Source organism: Lithobates pipiens, unplaced genomic scaffold (genome assembly GCF_037356315.1).
Source record: "Lithobates pipiens isolate NorthernLeopardFrog02 unplaced genomic scaffold, aLitPip1_a1.2 Scaffold_30, whole genome shotgun sequence".
In the NCBI taxonomy this organism is placed as follows: domain Eukaryota; kingdom Metazoa; phylum Chordata; class Amphibia; order Anura; family Ranidae; genus Lithobates; species Lithobates pipiens.
In genome coordinates this window covers 82,120,627-82,136,911 of record NW_027507791.1, presented here as the reverse complement: position 1 = coordinate 82,136,911, position 16,285 = coordinate 82,120,627, and the positions used below count along the sequence as shown (strand labels likewise).

Genomic DNA, 16,285 nt, shown 5'->3' with positions numbered 1-16,285 from the left:
GATGTGCAAAACTGGTAGAGACATCCCCAAAAGATTTGCAGCTGTAATTGCAGTGAAAGGTGGTTCTACAAAGTATTGACTCAGGGGGGCTGAATACAAATTCACGCCACACTTTTCACATATTTATTTGTAAACAATTATGAAAACTATATAGCATTTTCCTTCCACTTAACAATTATGTGACACTTTGTGATCTATCACATAAAATCCCAATAAAATACATTTACGTTTTTTTGAAACATGGAAAAGAGGTACGAATACTTTTGTGGAATACTAATGTGAAAAGGGGTACGAATACTTTTTCAAAGGAATGTGTGTGTGTGTATGTATGTATGTATATATATATATATATATATATATAAAATATAATATAATATAATATATATACACATAATTATATATATATATATATATATATATATATATATATATATATATATATATATATATAATAATTTTTTTTTTTATTATTATTTAATTTACTTTAAAGTGAGAATAAACCCATACATAAGTCTACTCAGGTGATACAAAGTGATGAACTAAATCCTTCTACAAAAGTTCTACCTGTTTATCTACCATCTTCTCTCCTCCACAGTTTTCTAGTACACAGTTTAATTGGTATTTTTCAGCCTCCAGAAGGCAGAGGGTGGGGATCTGATGTCACACACTGCACAGTGAACAGCACAGGGCTGAATGTAACCTAATACCAAAGTGGAGGGGAAGAACACTGCCCCTTCCCACATACAGTCTTAAAAGGACAGATGCACAGAGGCTTTCAATCACCTGCTGTGTGCTGGAGTGGGGTGCAGGGGGCAAACCATTTCCAAGGATTGACTGATGTAAGGAAAAACTGTCAAATAGCAGAGGTAAGAAAAGAGCTGACAGGAATCACATGCTATATGAGTATATGAGGATATGTGTCAGAAGCTGGATCACCTGCTGGTGGCTCTGTGGTTTCTAGGGACCTGGGCTAAAGATCACAATTCCAGTGGCCACCAGCGGGTGTTTCACATAAGCCAGCATCAGGTTAGGCCCAATTACTGGGATCTGATGGCTGCTAGGAGACACCTGCTGGTGGCCACTGGAACTGCATCCTTCAGCTCTAGGAATCACAGTGCCAATAGCAGGTGATCCAGGTCCTGAAAATATGCTTTGTTTATTTTTTTATTTCAGAGGTTTACAACCACTTTAAATTGGTACTATGTCCACATGGTGTCCTCAAGGCTCTTGCCAGAATGCATAGCATACTTGCACATTATTGCATACGTACCTCCCAACATGCCTCCCTCCAGGAATGACATGTCCTCATTCTGCCTCAATGCTCCATCGCCACATTTGTTGTCTTCTTTCTGAGTATGGAATCTTCTGTCTTCGGCAATTGGTCAGCCACTGATTATGATTATATAACTCCCAGGCATGAGCTGGTAGTTACCTCATTCCATCAACCAGTACTCAAGTTTAACCGGTTCCCGACCAGCGCACGACGATGTACGTCGACAGAATGGCACGGGCAGGCATATTGGCGTACAGGTACATCCAATCTTCAACGCGGCCCTGCCATCGGCGGCGGCGCGCTCCCACGCTGGTCAGGACCCCCGTGAGTCCGGTCGCGGGACCCACGGACTCGATCGCCGCGGGCATACCCGCGATCGTCTCACGGGACGGCTGAATGGAGGAAATGCCGTGTAAACAGCATTTCTCCATTCTGCCTAGCAACTAGTGACGCTGATCTCTGCTCCATGTGATTGGAGCAGAGATCAGTGTTCACTAAATGAAAGCCCAACCCCCCCACAGTTAGTAACACACCCCTAGGAACACTTAACCCCTACACTGCCACCCACTGGTTAACCCCTTCACTGCCAGTGTCATTTACACAGGAATCACTGCATTTATATAGCAGTGATTACTGTATAAATGACAATGGTCCCAAAAATGTGTCAAAAATGTCTGATGTCGCAGTCACAATAAAAATCGCTGATCGCCGCCATTACTAGTAAAAAAAATTATTTTGTAAACGCTATAACTTTTGCGCAAACCAATCAATAATCGCTTATTGCGATTTTTTTAACCAAAAATATGTAGAAGAATACGTATCGGCCTAAACTGAGGGAAAAAAATGTTTTTTATATATTTTTGGGGGATATTTATTATAACAAAAAGTAAAAAATAATGCGTTTTTTTCAAAATTGTCCCTCTATTTTTGTTTATAGTGCAAAAAATAAAAACCGCAGGGGTGACCAAATACCACCAAAAGAAAGCTCTATTTGTGGGAAAAAAAGGACGTCAATTTTGTTTGGGAGCCACGTCGCACGACCGCGCAATTGTCAGTTAAAGCGACGCAGTGCCGAATCGCAAAAAGTGGTCTGGTCTTTGACCAGCAAAATGGTCCGGTCTGTAAGTGGTTAAAGCTTTACAATATAAATGGCTCTATTTACTTGGCTTGTTTATATATTTCACACTTGAAGAGGAACTTCACTCCCCCACTTTTTTTTCCCTCCCAGTTACCTGGTATCCAGGATTGTCTTTAATTCGAATACTCACCTGCTCAGCAGATTGAGCATTGCTATGATCTGCCTCACTGCTGCAATGTGCCTTGTCCTGTGCTGTGCTGCCATCTTTGTTCCTGACATCATTGGGTGCTGGGTGCCTCTTCCTAGTTCAGGCAGCCTGGCCCCCTGAAGACTTGCATCCCCATGAGTAAGCTCTAGTGGGTGGAGTGAAACATGTTGGGGGCATGGCCTGGCGGGGTCCAGGCTCAGACTGCCACTTGTCTACACACAGCAGGTCTTGTTTTAATGTGTGGCTCCCGGGATATTCTGCTCTTATCTGTCATTGTCTGGACCATGGGCAGGCTCCTTCCCAGCCAGTACTAACAGCAGCAGGCACAGGACTACACTTCCTAGCAGCCTGAGTGGCTCAAATACATACCATGGGGTCTCCCCGAAGACTTGCGCCAGGGCCATTCTCCTTCACCTGCTGTGAATGGAATTTAAAGCATTGTGGCATGTGTGACATACATATCCCATTAGGTTTCAGCACACAGGAGATGCTATTCTAGCCTTGGCAAGAGTGGCATCAGATGGGTTCTAGTGGTCCAAAAAAGTTAAATAAAAAAAGTGGAAAAGTGGTTGGAAACACAATTATACCCAATGCATCCAAGGGGAATGTTGCCCTTTAACTTATATATATATATATTTTTTTTTTTAATCTAGGTGATGGCTAACATCTGCGAAGCGGTAAAAGATTTAAGTGCTACATTGGTGTCTACACTGAATTCTATATTCTGGGAGGAATTCCTCACGTTTCTGACCAGGTAATTGTTAGTGCTTACCTCCATATTTCATAGGGAATGTGACAAAGGCTTTTTTGTCAAAATTGTTTATTAAAATATTTTTTACTTGAATGGAAATTTATGCTGATTGAGATATATCTGTTGTGAAAAAAGTAAAACCTTCACATGTAGAATTGTGTACGTCTTGGATTTTTAGATTATACCACTTTTTGGAAAAAGTGATCCAAATTCTAAAAAGAATGATAAATAAAGTACGGTATATACAGTATGTGTACCCTATATATGTATACAGTGCTCCAAATTTCAAGTCAGGTTTGTGGATGTAGACCTGGAGTGAAGGGACCCACCCAACTCTAATTTTTCCTGATTCCCCCCCCCCCCTTTTTTTAATTTCTTCTTTCCTTCTTTTTCATTTTTTCTTTAAACTTTCTTGTTATCAGCTCTGTAATGCCGTGTGGCAAAATTTTGGTAGGATGCCAAAAGGAGACAGTAAAATCTCCCCAACTTGCTATATCCTTGATTGCTATATTTCAGTGATGTTTACTGAGTCAGGAACACAGATTTTATTGGATTTTGCATCCTTGTTGTGATTATTTTATGATGATTATTTGAACGTGAACATCTGTATATTGATTTAAACTTGTAATAAAAACCATTGAAACAAAAAAAATTCAAGTCCTGAGCTACCAGCCAGGCCTTGAGGCTGGGTTCACATTGCAGCGATGCGGGAACGCTGCAAATCCGCGGCGGGTTCCCGCATTGCATACCTCCCAGCAGCAGTTCACACTGCCCTATGCGAACTGCTGGGAGTGTCAGTGAAACGTTAATGACACCCCCAGATCAGTTCGCATATTGCAGTGCGATCTGCAAACTCGGACAGGAATCGGATCGCATGGTGTGAACACCCATGCGATCCGATTCTGCTGTGGACCAAAAAAAGGGTCCTGTGTGAGTTTGGGCCACGTGCGATGCGAATTCAGCCATACTATCTGTATGGCTGAACTCGTATCGCACAGAGATCGGATGTGATTTGCACTGCAGTGCGGTGCGAATCACATCCGTTTCACATAAACCGCTGCAGTGTGAACCCAGCCTAAGAGTTATTCACCACCAGTTGCCCCACTCAACCTCTACCCTGTCCCGCCCCTAATTCCACCAAGCCCTCATAAATCATCTCATTAAATGTTTTATACAGAATTAAAGTGATTGTAAAGGCTTGTTTTTTATTTTTTAAATAACAAGCATATCATACCTCCACTGTGCCGTTCGTTTTGCACAGAACATCCTCTTCTGGGGTCCCCAGGTGGCTCTCGTGGCTCCTTCCCACATCAGATAACCCCCTAGGAGAAGCTCTTTCACGGGGGGGGGGGGGGGGGGGGGGGGGTTTTACCTTGCGAGCGTGCTCCCGAGTCCAGCATTTGCATCCATAGACACATATGCCAGACTTGGCCCCGCCCCCTGCGCCACGTCATTGAATTTGATTGACAGCAGCAGGAGCCAATTACTGCACTGCTATCAATCTATCCAATCAAGAGCTGGGACCCCCTGCATAGAGGGAGAGCGCGTCTCTACCACCGAAATACAGGGCTTAGGTAAATAAAATGGGGGGCTGGGGGGCTGGTCACTGCCCGGTGTTTTTTCACCTTAATGCATAGGATGCATTAAGGTGAAAAAACATGAGAGTTTACAACCACTTTAAGTTACAAAAATAAATATTAACAACACCAACTTTAAGAATATTAACATACTGTAAAGCAATGTAAGCATAAAAGGAAAATAAATGCTTTACATCAATAGGGAAACAAAATATTAAATGTAACCGCTCAAACCTTTTATACATTTAGAGCATTTTTTTCATCTTTACAATCACATGTAAGAGACTTTGAAAGTGTGGCATGAAGGGAAATGCCACGCAGGTTTCCGTTACATCAGAGGGGGCGGGGTCACCCATACACCATTGGGGAAGCCCGGCTTCCCCATTTGCGTCAGAGGGGGCAGGGTCAGGTGATGTGTAGCCCCGCCCTCCGCATATAAGAAACGTCAGGCCGCCGAGATCCCGCAGTGTCTCCTCCGTGGAGACAGAAGATGGATGGATTCGCTGCGCTGGATCAGATCAGCCATCGCTGGACCCCGGAGAGATGATCATCCGTGGGTGCCTGTGGCCAATCATAGCTCAGGCTGTGTAGTACACGCCCCACACTATATAAGGCCGCCAGCGTGGCAGCCTTGTGTAGTGTGTTGGCGTCTGTAGGAGTTAGTGGGTGTTCTCTGTGTACCTTCAACACAGTATACACTGTTCGTTATCGGCCGATTTAGCGTTCTTGCTCTTCTGTAATTGTGCTTTTAGCAATCTGCAGGACTTTGTGGGTGTTGTCTGCATGCCCTGAGCGCAGTATACACCATTATATCCACCAATATAGCTAGCTATATTGCTCTTCTGTAATAAGAGCTTGCAGTCAGTTGTAGGAGATTGTGCGTGTTGTCTGCGTGCCCTGACCGCGGTATACACCATTATATCCACCTATATAGCTAGCTATATTGCTCTTCTGTAATAGAGCTTGCAGTCAGTTGTAGGAGATTTTGCGTGTTGTCTGCGTGCCCTGACCGCACTATACACCATTATATCCACCTATATAGCTAGCTATATTGCTCTTCTGTAATAGAGCTTGCAGTCAGTTGTAGGAGATTGTGCATGTTGTCTGCGTGCCCTGACCGCACTATACACCATTATATCCACCTATATAGCTAGCTATATTGCTCTTCTGTAATAGAGCTTGCAGTCAGTTGTAGGAGATTGTGCGTGTTGTCTGCGTGCCCTGACCGCACTATACACCATTATATCCACCTATATAGCTAGCTATATTGCTCTTCTGTAATAGAGCTTGCAGTCAGTTGTAGGAGAGTGTGCGTGTTGTCTGCGTGCCCTGACCGCGGTATACACCATTATATCCACCTATATAGCTAGCTATATTGCTCTTCTGTAATAGAGCTTGCAGTCAGTTGTAGGAGATTGTGCGTGTTGTCTGCGTGCCCTGACCGCACTATACACCATTATATCCACCTATATAGCTAGCTATATTGCTCTTCTGTAATAGAGCTTTCAGTCAGCTGTAGGAGATTGTGGGTGTTGTCTGTGTGCCCTGACCGCAGTATACACCATTATATCCACCTATATATCTCTTCTCTAATTGAGCCATCTGCCATCTGCAGGAGTTAGTTGGTGTTGTGTGCCTCCAGCACAGCACAGTATACACCAGTATCTACCCTTTAATTCCTGTTCTATAATAAAGGCATTTGCAGGAGTTAGTGGGTGTTGTGTGCCTCCAGCACAATATACACTACCCTATTGCTGGTTTTCCCATCTCCCTTTAGGCCATTACCATGTCTGGAAGGCTAACAAGGAGAGGCAGACAGGCACGAGCTGATAAAAGAGGGCAAGCAGGCTCTGTGTCTAGAGACAACAGTGCTGGTCCTGGACGTGGTGCATCGTCATCATCAGCATGTGGCTATGGGACACGCTTGTCCTTCTTTTTGGCAGCTGGACGTGTTGAGCCGCATCATGCGGAAGACTTGGTAGAGTGGTGGATGACCAAGCCCTCTTCATCCTCCTCATCGACTCTCACCCAGGCTCAGGGTACTAGCAAAGCAGCTGCCAATGCATCGTCTTCCCTCGTCTCAATGTCATCATCAGTGACTCCTTCCCTAGACCCACCACGTCCTTCTGAGGAGTCCCCTGAACTCTTTGAGCACAGTGTTGGGTACATGCTGCAGGAGGATGCCCAGTGTTTTGTAGGCTCGATGATGATACTCAGCTAGAGGAAGGCAGTAGCGTGAGCGCAGAGAGAAGGGATGCTCAAGAAGGACAGCAATCTGGCAGTCATGTTACACAAGCTGCAGCATACTGCCAGGTTTGCTCCAGCGATGAAGAGGGAGGGGATGATGAGGGCACTGACTCCACGTGGGTGCCTGGTAGGAGAGAGGAGGAGGAGGAGAAGGAGGAGGAGGCACATGTCCAACGAGGCAGGATGCCCTCCGGGGGCCAGCTTAGGGGCAGCACACTGACTGAATCACACCGCAGAGCTCCGCCTGTGCAGGGTGCTGCCTCTGCACATTATTCTAAAAGTTCCTTGGTGTGGGCCTTTTTTGAGACGAGTGCATCAGATCGCACCGCTGCTATTTGCAACATATGTCTCAAGCGTATCTCACGTGGCCAAAACATCAGCCGCTTGGGCACCACATGCTTGACTAGACATATGTTGACCTGCCATGCAGCTCGACCCACACCAAAGAACAAAGCGGACCTCTCCTTGCTCCTCATCAGCTGGGATCTCCAACCCCACTAGACCTTCAGTCCTCTCTGAAACCTGCTCTGGGAGGAATGAAGGTGTAGAATTAGGTGTGTCACAGCCAAGTGCTTCCGGGCACTCTGCTAGCAGTACACCCACGTCCGATTATAGCAGGCAAATTTCCCTGCCCCAGCTGCTGGACTGTCGAAAGAAGTTCACTCCCAGCCATCCACATGCCCAGCGGTTGAATGCTAGCTTGGCTAAATTGCTAGCACTTCAACTGCTGCCTTTTCAGTTGGTAGACTCGGCCCCCTTCCGTGAGTTTGTACAATGTGCGGTTCCTCAGTGGCAGGTCCCCAAACGCCACTTTTTCTCACAGAATGCGATTCCGGCTCTCTACCGGCATGTGGAAGGCAATGTCCTTGCCTCGCTGGACAGGGCGGTCAGCGGTGCATATTACCGCTGACTCATGGTCCAGCAGGCATGGACAGGGATGTTACCTGTCTTTCACGGCCCATTGGGTCACTCTTCTGGCAGCTGGGAAGGATGCAGGACAAGGTGCAGTAGTGTTGGAGGTTGTTCCGCCACCACGCCTCCAAAATGCTACTATTGGTTGTGACACACCTCTCTCCTCCACCCCCTCCTCTTCTTCTTCCTCCATGGCCTCTTCCAGTGCTCTGTCCTCAGAACCAGCGGTGCTACGTAGGCATTCAATGGGCTACGCAAATACGCAGGCAAAACAATGCCATGCCGTGCTTGTGCTGGTTTGTTTGGGGGACAGAAGCCACACTGGGGCAGATATTTTGTCAGCTCTGCAGGGGCAGGCCCGAGAGGTGGTTGACGCCACGCCAGGTTAAGCCAGGAATGGTGGTTTGCGACAATGGCACCAACCTCCTCTCCGCACTCCGACAGGGACAACTGACCCATGTGCCCTGTGTGGCTCACGTCCTTAACCTGGTGGTGTAGTGGTTCTTGGGCAGGTACCCGGGCTTACAGGATGTCCTGAAGCAGGCCAGGAAAGTCTGTGTGCATTTCTGACGATCATTTAATGCCTGTGCTCGGCTGGCTGAGCTCCAAAAGGTGTTGAACCTGCCCAAGAACTGCCTTATATGTGACATGCCCACCAGGTGGAACTCAATGTTGGCCATGCTGCAGCGGCTGCACACGCAGCAGAGGGCCATCAATGAGTACCTGTGCAACTACGACACCAGGACAGGGTCAGGGGAGCTCGATTTTTTCTCACCATGCCAGTGGGGCATGATCAGGGAGGCATGCACTGTCCTGTCACCGTTTTAGGAGGCCACAAGGATAGTGAGCAGTGACAGTGCATGCATCAGTGACACTATACCTCTTGTCCACCTGTTGGAGCATACGCTGCGTGGAATAATGGACAGGGCACTTGAGGCAGAACAGAGTCAGGAAGAGGAGGACTTCCTTGCCTCTCAAGGCCCCCTTTATCCAGACAATGTTCCTGCTGTCCCACCCATTACACAGGAAGAGGACGACGAGGAGGAGGATAATGATTGTGTCAGCATGGAGGTGGAGGCTGGCACTCAGCATCAGCAGCAGCAGTCTTGTAGGGATGATTTACAGTCCCAAGAAACCCGTGGACTTGTACGTGGCTGGGAGGAGGTAGCTGCGGATCCTGTTGTCCTTAGTGACCCAGAGGACTCCGGACCGAATGCCTCAGCTAACCTATGCTGCATGGCCTCCCTGATCCAGCAAAGCCTGCAGAAGGATCCTCGTATTCTTCGGATCAAGGAGAGGGACCATTACTGGCTGGCCACTCTCCTTGATCCACGGTACAAGGGTAAGGTTGCCAACCTTATCTTGCCATCGCAGAGGGAGCAGAGGATGAGGGTTGCAGTGTCGTGGCACAGTGCCTAAGGCCCAATTTTTCAGCCCCTGTTTAACAGGGGCATGTAATACAATTTTTGATGCAATGCTTTGCAGCAGGGCTCATTCCTGCACCACAACTAGAGTATATGGGAGAGGTTGCAGTGTCGTGGCACCAGCACCAGTGCCTAAGGCCCAATTTTTCAGCCCCTGTTTAACAGGGGCATGTAATTACAATTCTTGATATAATATTTCACAGCAGGGCCCGTTCCTGTGCCCACCGAGAGTAACTGTGAGGACTTACCTGTGCAACTACGGCACCAGGACAGGGTCAGGGGTAGTGATGGACGAACTTCCGACGGGACGTTTCGCGAACGCGAAACGCGAACGGACACAAACGTTCGCGAAAACGACCGTTCGCCGCGGGCTCCATTGACTTCAATGGGAGGCGAATTTCGCAAACCTTTAGGTCGAATTTGCGGCCACGGGGTAATTATTAGGGGGTAGCACGTAGTCCCACCACCTGGACAATAGCATAATACATGTATGAGGTGAATTTGGGATCGATAACTACAAGCATTTTTTTTTTATTTGGGAAATTGTTCTGACAATTCAGGACTATGGAGCTAATGAAGGCAATGGAGGAGAGGGAAGGTCAGGGACCAGGGTAGGCAAACAAGAGGGTGCAGGAGATACAGAGCACTGACAGCAGCACCGTAATACAGAGCACTGACATCAGCACCGTGACATACAGCGCTGACAGCAGCTCCGTGACATACAGCGCTGACAGCAGCTCCGTGACATACAGCGCTGACAGCAGCTCCGTGACATACAGCGCTGACAGCAGCTCCGTGACATACAGCGCTGACAGCAGCTCCGTGACATACAGCGCTGACAGCAGCTCCGTGACATACAGCGCTGACAGCAGCTCCGTGACATACAGCGCTGACAGCAGCACCGTAAGCAGCCCCAGGAGGAAGTCAGCACAGCACAGGGATGGTGTGATCCCCTCATAATAAGAACCCCCAGGAGGAAGTCAGCACAGCACAGGGATGGTGGGAGCCCCTCATAATAAGAACACCCAGGAGGAAGTCAGCACAGCACAGGGATGGTGGGAACCCCTCATAATAAGCAGCCCCAGTAGAAATATGACACCGCTCAACCTCTTCAAAGAGGAGGGTAGGGGCATATAGTACGGTGTGCTTTTTTGGGTCAGGGAAGTGAGCCAAATGAATTAAGAAGGTCTGTGTGCTTGATTCCAAAAATTGTTTATAGACATATACATGGTCTACTGATCACATGTGTTGAATTCCTCCGAGATCCATGCCTCATTCATTTTTAGAAATGTGAGGTAGTTAACACTGTGGTGAGCTAGGCGAGTACGCTTATCGGTCACAATCCCCCCTGCTGCGCTGAACGTCCTTTCGGACAGGACACTGGATGAGGGGCAAGCCAACAGTTCGATTGCAAATTGGGCAAGCTCTGGCCAGAGGTCAAGCCTGCCCACCCAGTAGTCTAGGGGTTCATCACTCCTCAGAGCGTCCACATCGGCCGTTAACCCAATGTAGTCGGACACCTGACGGTCTAGGCGTTCCCTGATGCTGGATCCGGATGACACCTGTCGATGGGTCGGCTGAAAGAATGACCTCATATCCGAAGTCACCAACACATCTTCAAACCGGCCTCTTCTTGCAGGCGCTGTTGGATTGGTACCCGCAAATCCTTCTCTGGGAGTGGGAATTGCTCCTCTGCCAGCGCACGCAAAAGCAGAATGCAGCATTTCTCGAAGCAAGGCCTGGAAGTGCTGCATTCTGACAGCCCTCTGCGACGGCGGTAACATTTCCGCCATTTTGTGTTTGTACCGGGGGTCTAAGTACGTTGCCACCCAGTACTGGTCCTTGACCCTCATGCTTTTTATACGGGGGTCCCTATTAAAACACTGGAGCATGAAGGCCCCCATTTGCACTAAAGTGGAAGCGGTGTGGTGGCCTGGCTCCTGCTCATCATCCAGGATAATGTCGTCCTCTTCATTCTCCTCTCCCCATCCTCGCACAACAGGGATCCCAGAAAGGTTTAAAGCATGCTCTTCTTGCTCCTGCTCATCCGCCCCGGCACCATCCTCCTCTGACTCCTCATCAGACTCCTGTTGTTGACTTGTCTCAGATAGAGTAGCCCCCCCTGGGAATTCATCCAGCATTGCGACTTCCTCATCTTCCCGCTCCTGCTCCTCCACAGCCTGATCAATGACACGACGCAATGCACGCTCCAGAAAGAAGGCATAAGGTACCATGTCACTGATGGCGCCATGGCTGCGACTGACCAGTTTGGTGATCTCCTCAAATGGCCGCAGAAGTCTGCATGTGTCGCGCATGAGCAGCCACTGGCGCGGTGAAAAAAAACCCAGCTCCCCAGAACCGTTTCTTTCGCAGAGTTCATACAGGTAGACGTTAACTGCACGTTTCTGCTGGAGCAGCCTATCAAGCATATAGAAGGTTGAGTTCCATCGCGTCGGGCAATCGCAAATAAGACGTCTGACCGGCAGATGGTGTCGCCGCTGAATGTCAGCAAGGCGAGCCATGGCCGTGTAAGATCTTCTGAAATGGGCCGAGATTTTCCTTGCCTGCCGCAAGATGTCCTGGACCCCAGGGTATTTGACAAGGAATCGCTGCACGACCAAGTTTAAGACGTGTGCCATGCACGGCACGTGCGTGATTTTGCCCTGTTTCAATGCGCTAAGCAGATTGGCACCGTTGTCACACACCACTTTACCAACTGTCAAATTGAGCGGTGTTAGCCACTCATCTGCCTGTGAACGCAAAGCTGAAAGGAGTGCCGGGCCAGTGTGGCTCTTTGCTTCCAGGCACAACAGACGCAGCACGGCATGGCAACGTCTCACCTGGCATGTGGAATAGGTTCTGGGGAGCTTGGGCGGTGCAGTGGAAGAGACGCTAGCAGCGGAAAAGGAGGAGGCAGCTGAGGAGGAGAGGGAGGAGGATGGAGTAGGAGGAGGAGAAGAAGAGTCAGGCCTGCATGCAATCCGTGGCGGTAAAACCAAATCTACACGGGTGCCACGGGTTACATGCTTGACGGCCGTCAGAAGGTTCACCCAGTGGGCAGTAAAACTGATATACCTTCCCTGCCCGTGTTTGCTAGACCACGTGTCTGTGGTCAGATGTATCTTGGCACCGACACTGTGTGCCAGAGATACATTCACTTGCCGCTGAACATGGCCATATAGCTCTGGGATGCCCTTCTCTGAGAAATACTTCCTTCCTGGGACCTTCCATTGTGGTGTTCCAATGGCCACAAATTTGCGAAAGGCCTCCGAGTCCACCAGTTTATATGGCAGTAGTTGGCGGGCTATGAGTTCTGACAAGCCAGCCGCCAACCGTTGGGCAAGAGGGTTATCCGGCGTCATCATTTTTTTACGCTCAAACATTAGGCCCACGGAAGCCTGCCTTTTTGCAGAAAAATGTGAGCTTGGCGTGATGGAAGGTGGAGTGGAGGACAATTGTGAGGAGAGAGGAGAAGGAGAAGTAGAAGACGAGGCTGGACGGTGAGAGCCTGCAGTGTGGCTTTGTGTGTTCCGTTGCTCCCACTGGGCTCGGTGATGGCTGCTCATGTGCCTTCTTAAGGCGGTCGTCCCTAGGTGAGTATTGGGCTTACCGCGACTAACGCGTTGACTGCAAAGATTGCAGATGGCAACGCTATTGTCAGCAGCGGACACGTTAAAAAAAGCCCACACTGCGGAGCCATGTGCCGGTGTCCTGGGAGCGCCAGATGTGACCGTACATGGTCGATGACTCGCTCCTGATACATTTGCAGTCTGCTTTGTCCCTGCTGTGCAATGTAAGTCATTGCTGCTTCTCCTCCCTATCTGCTGGTCCATATCTCCCTCTGAACTCCCCTCCTCTTCCTCTCTTGTGGGCACCCACGTGACATCACTAGACACGTCATCATCAACGTCACCTTCCCCACCGCTATAAGTAGAGTAGGCAGCAACACCGGGGACCAACCTCCTCCTTGGGCTGATCTGGGTACTGGCGTCAGACTGCTGAGTAGCGCTTGTTGCTACCTCCTCTTCCTGATCCAATACCAAGAGTGGCTGCGCATCAGAAATGTCCTCTTGATATGGATCGGAAAATAATTCCAGTGACTCAAGCGGAAGGTATGTGGTGGTGGTGGTGGTGGTCGTGTTGTTGGTGGTAGTGTCTTTGGGGGTGCACATAGCAGAGAGTGAAGAAGAGGGTGCAGAAGAGTAAGGCTGAGCGAGCCACTCAACCAAGTCTGGTGCATCCTTTAAAGTAATTGAACGCACCTTCTGCAACTTCCCACTTTGGCTCAAGCCTGTTGCTCCTGCCCTACCCCTACCACCCCTGCGGAAGGGCCTGCCTCTTCCTCTGCATGTCATTTTTTAAATGACCCTGTGACAAAACTCTGAGTCCCTATACCGCTGAAGGACTGCTGCAGTATAGGTGAGCGGTCAGCAGTGGTGCACGTCAACCCTATCTATTGTGGACCTATAGCGGTCCTTACAGAACAGCAGACTGTACCGCACTCAAGCCTATGTACCGTAGCACCCTATACCAAGTTACCAGTCCTTATAAGAACTTTTGTGGACCAAGCAGGTTGTGTATTAGTGTTTAGCAGACTGTACGTCAGTCCCTATACCGCTGAAGGACTGCTGCAGTATAGGGCAGCGGTCAGCAGTAGTGCACGGCAACCCTATGTATTGTGGACCGATAGCGGTCCTTACAGAACAGCAGACTGTAACGCACTCAGGCCTATGTACCGTAGCACCCTATACCAAGTTACCAGTCCTTATAAGAACTTTTGTGGACCAAGCAGGTTGTGTGTTAGTGATTAGCAGACTGTACGTCAGTCCCTATACCAATGAAGGACTGCTGCAGTATAGGGCAGCGGTCAGCAGTAGTGCACGGCAACCCTATGTATTGTGGACCGATAGCGGTCCTTACAGAACAGCAGACTGTACTGCACTCAGGCCTATGTACCGTAGCACCCTATACCAAGTTACCAGTCCTTATAAAAACTTTTGTGGACCAAGCAGGTTGTGTGTTAGTGTTTAGCAGACTGTGCGTCAGTCCCTATACCGCTGAAGGACTGCTGCAGTATAGGGCAGCGGTCAGCAGTAGTGCACGGCAACCCTATGTATTGTGGACCGATAGCGGTCCTTACAGAACAGCAGACTGTAACGCACTCAGGCCTATGTACCGTAGCACCCTATACCAAGTTACCAGTCCTTATAAGAACTTTTGTGGACCAAGCAGGTTGTGTGTTAGTGATTAGCAGACTGTACGTCAGTCCCTATACCAATGAAGGACTGCTGCAGTATAGGGCAGCGGTCAGCAGTAGTGCACGGCAACCCTATGTATTGTGGACCGATAGCGGTCCTTACAGAACAGCAGACTGTAACGCACTCAGGCCTATGTACCGTAGCACCCTATACCAAGTTACCAGTCCTTATAAGAACTTTTGTGGAACAAGCAGGTTGTGTGTTAGTGATTAGCAGACTGTACGTCAGTCCCTATACCGCTGAAGGACTGCTGCAGTATAGGTGAGCGGTCAGCAGTGGTGCACGTCAACCCTATCTATTGTGGACCGATAGCGGTCCTTACAGAACAGCAGACTGTACCGCACTCAAGCCTATGTACCGTAGCACCCTATACCAAGTTACCAGTCCTTATAAGAACTTTTGTGGACCAAGCAGGTTGTGTATTAGTGTTTAGCAGACTGTACGTCAGTCCCTATACCGCTGAAGGACTGCTGCAGTATAGGGCAGCGGTCAGCAGTAGTGCACGGCAACCCTATGTATTGTGGACCGATAGCGGTCCTTACAGAACAGCAGACTGTAACGCACTCAGGCCTATGTACCGTAGCACCCTATACCAAGTTACCAGTCCTTATAAGAACTTTTGTGGACCAAGCAGGTTGTGTGTTAGTGATTAGCAGACTGTACGTCAGTCCCTATACCAATGAAGGACTGCTGCAGTATAGGGCAGCGGTCAGCAGTAGTGCACGGCAACCCTATGTATTGTGGACCGATAGCGGTCCTTACAGAACAGCAGACTGTACTGCACTCAGGCCTATGTACCGTAGCACCCTATACCAAGTTACCAGTCCTTATAAAAACTTTTGTGGACCAAGCAGGTTGTGTGTTAGTGTTTAGCAGACTGTGCGTCAGTCCCTATACCGCTGAAGGACTGCTGCAGTATAGGGCAGCGGTCAGCAGTAGTGCACGGCAACCCTATGTATTGTGGACCGATAGCGGTCCTTACAGAACAGCAGACTGTAACGCACTCAGGCCTATGTACCGTAGCACCCTATACCAAGTTACCAGTCCTTATAAGAACTTTTGTGGACCAAGCAGGTTGTGTGTTAGTGATTAGCAGACTGTACGTCAGTCCCTATACCAATGAAGGACTGCTGCAGTATAGGGCAGCGGTCAGCAGTAGTGCACGGCAACCCTATGTATTGTGGACCGATAGCGGTCCTTACAGAACAGCAGACTGTACTGCACTCAGGCCTATGTACCGTAGCACCCTATACCAAGTTACCAGTCCTTATAAGAACTTTTGTGGACCAAGCAGGTTGTGTGTTAGTGATTAGCAGACTGTACGTCAGTCCCTATACCAATGAAGGACTGCTGCAGTATAGGGCAGCGGTCAGCAGTAGTGCACGGCAACCCTATGTATTGTGGACCGATAGCGGTCCTTACAGAACAGCAGACTGTACTGCACTCAGGCCTATGTACCGTAGCACCCTATACCAAGTTACCAGTCCTTATAAGAACTTTTGTGGACCAAGCAGGTTGTGTATTAGTGTTTAGCAGACTGTGCGTCAGTCCCTATAC

At 48.8% G+C, this 16,285-nt stretch overlaps 1 protein-coding gene across 1 annotated transcript in view; it reads left to right on the top strand.

Moving 5' to 3' along the window:
• The window catches only part of LOC143943024 (uncharacterized), a 172,848-nt gene that overhangs the window by 84,572 nt on the left and 71,991 nt on the right, over nt 1-16,285 (top strand). The window contains exon 5 of the mRNA XM_077464506.1: nt 3,213-3,313. Within this exon, the coding sequence (XP_077320632.1) occupies nt 3,213-3,313 (101 nt within the window). The remainder of the gene's footprint in view (nt 1-3,212; nt 3,314-16,285) is intronic.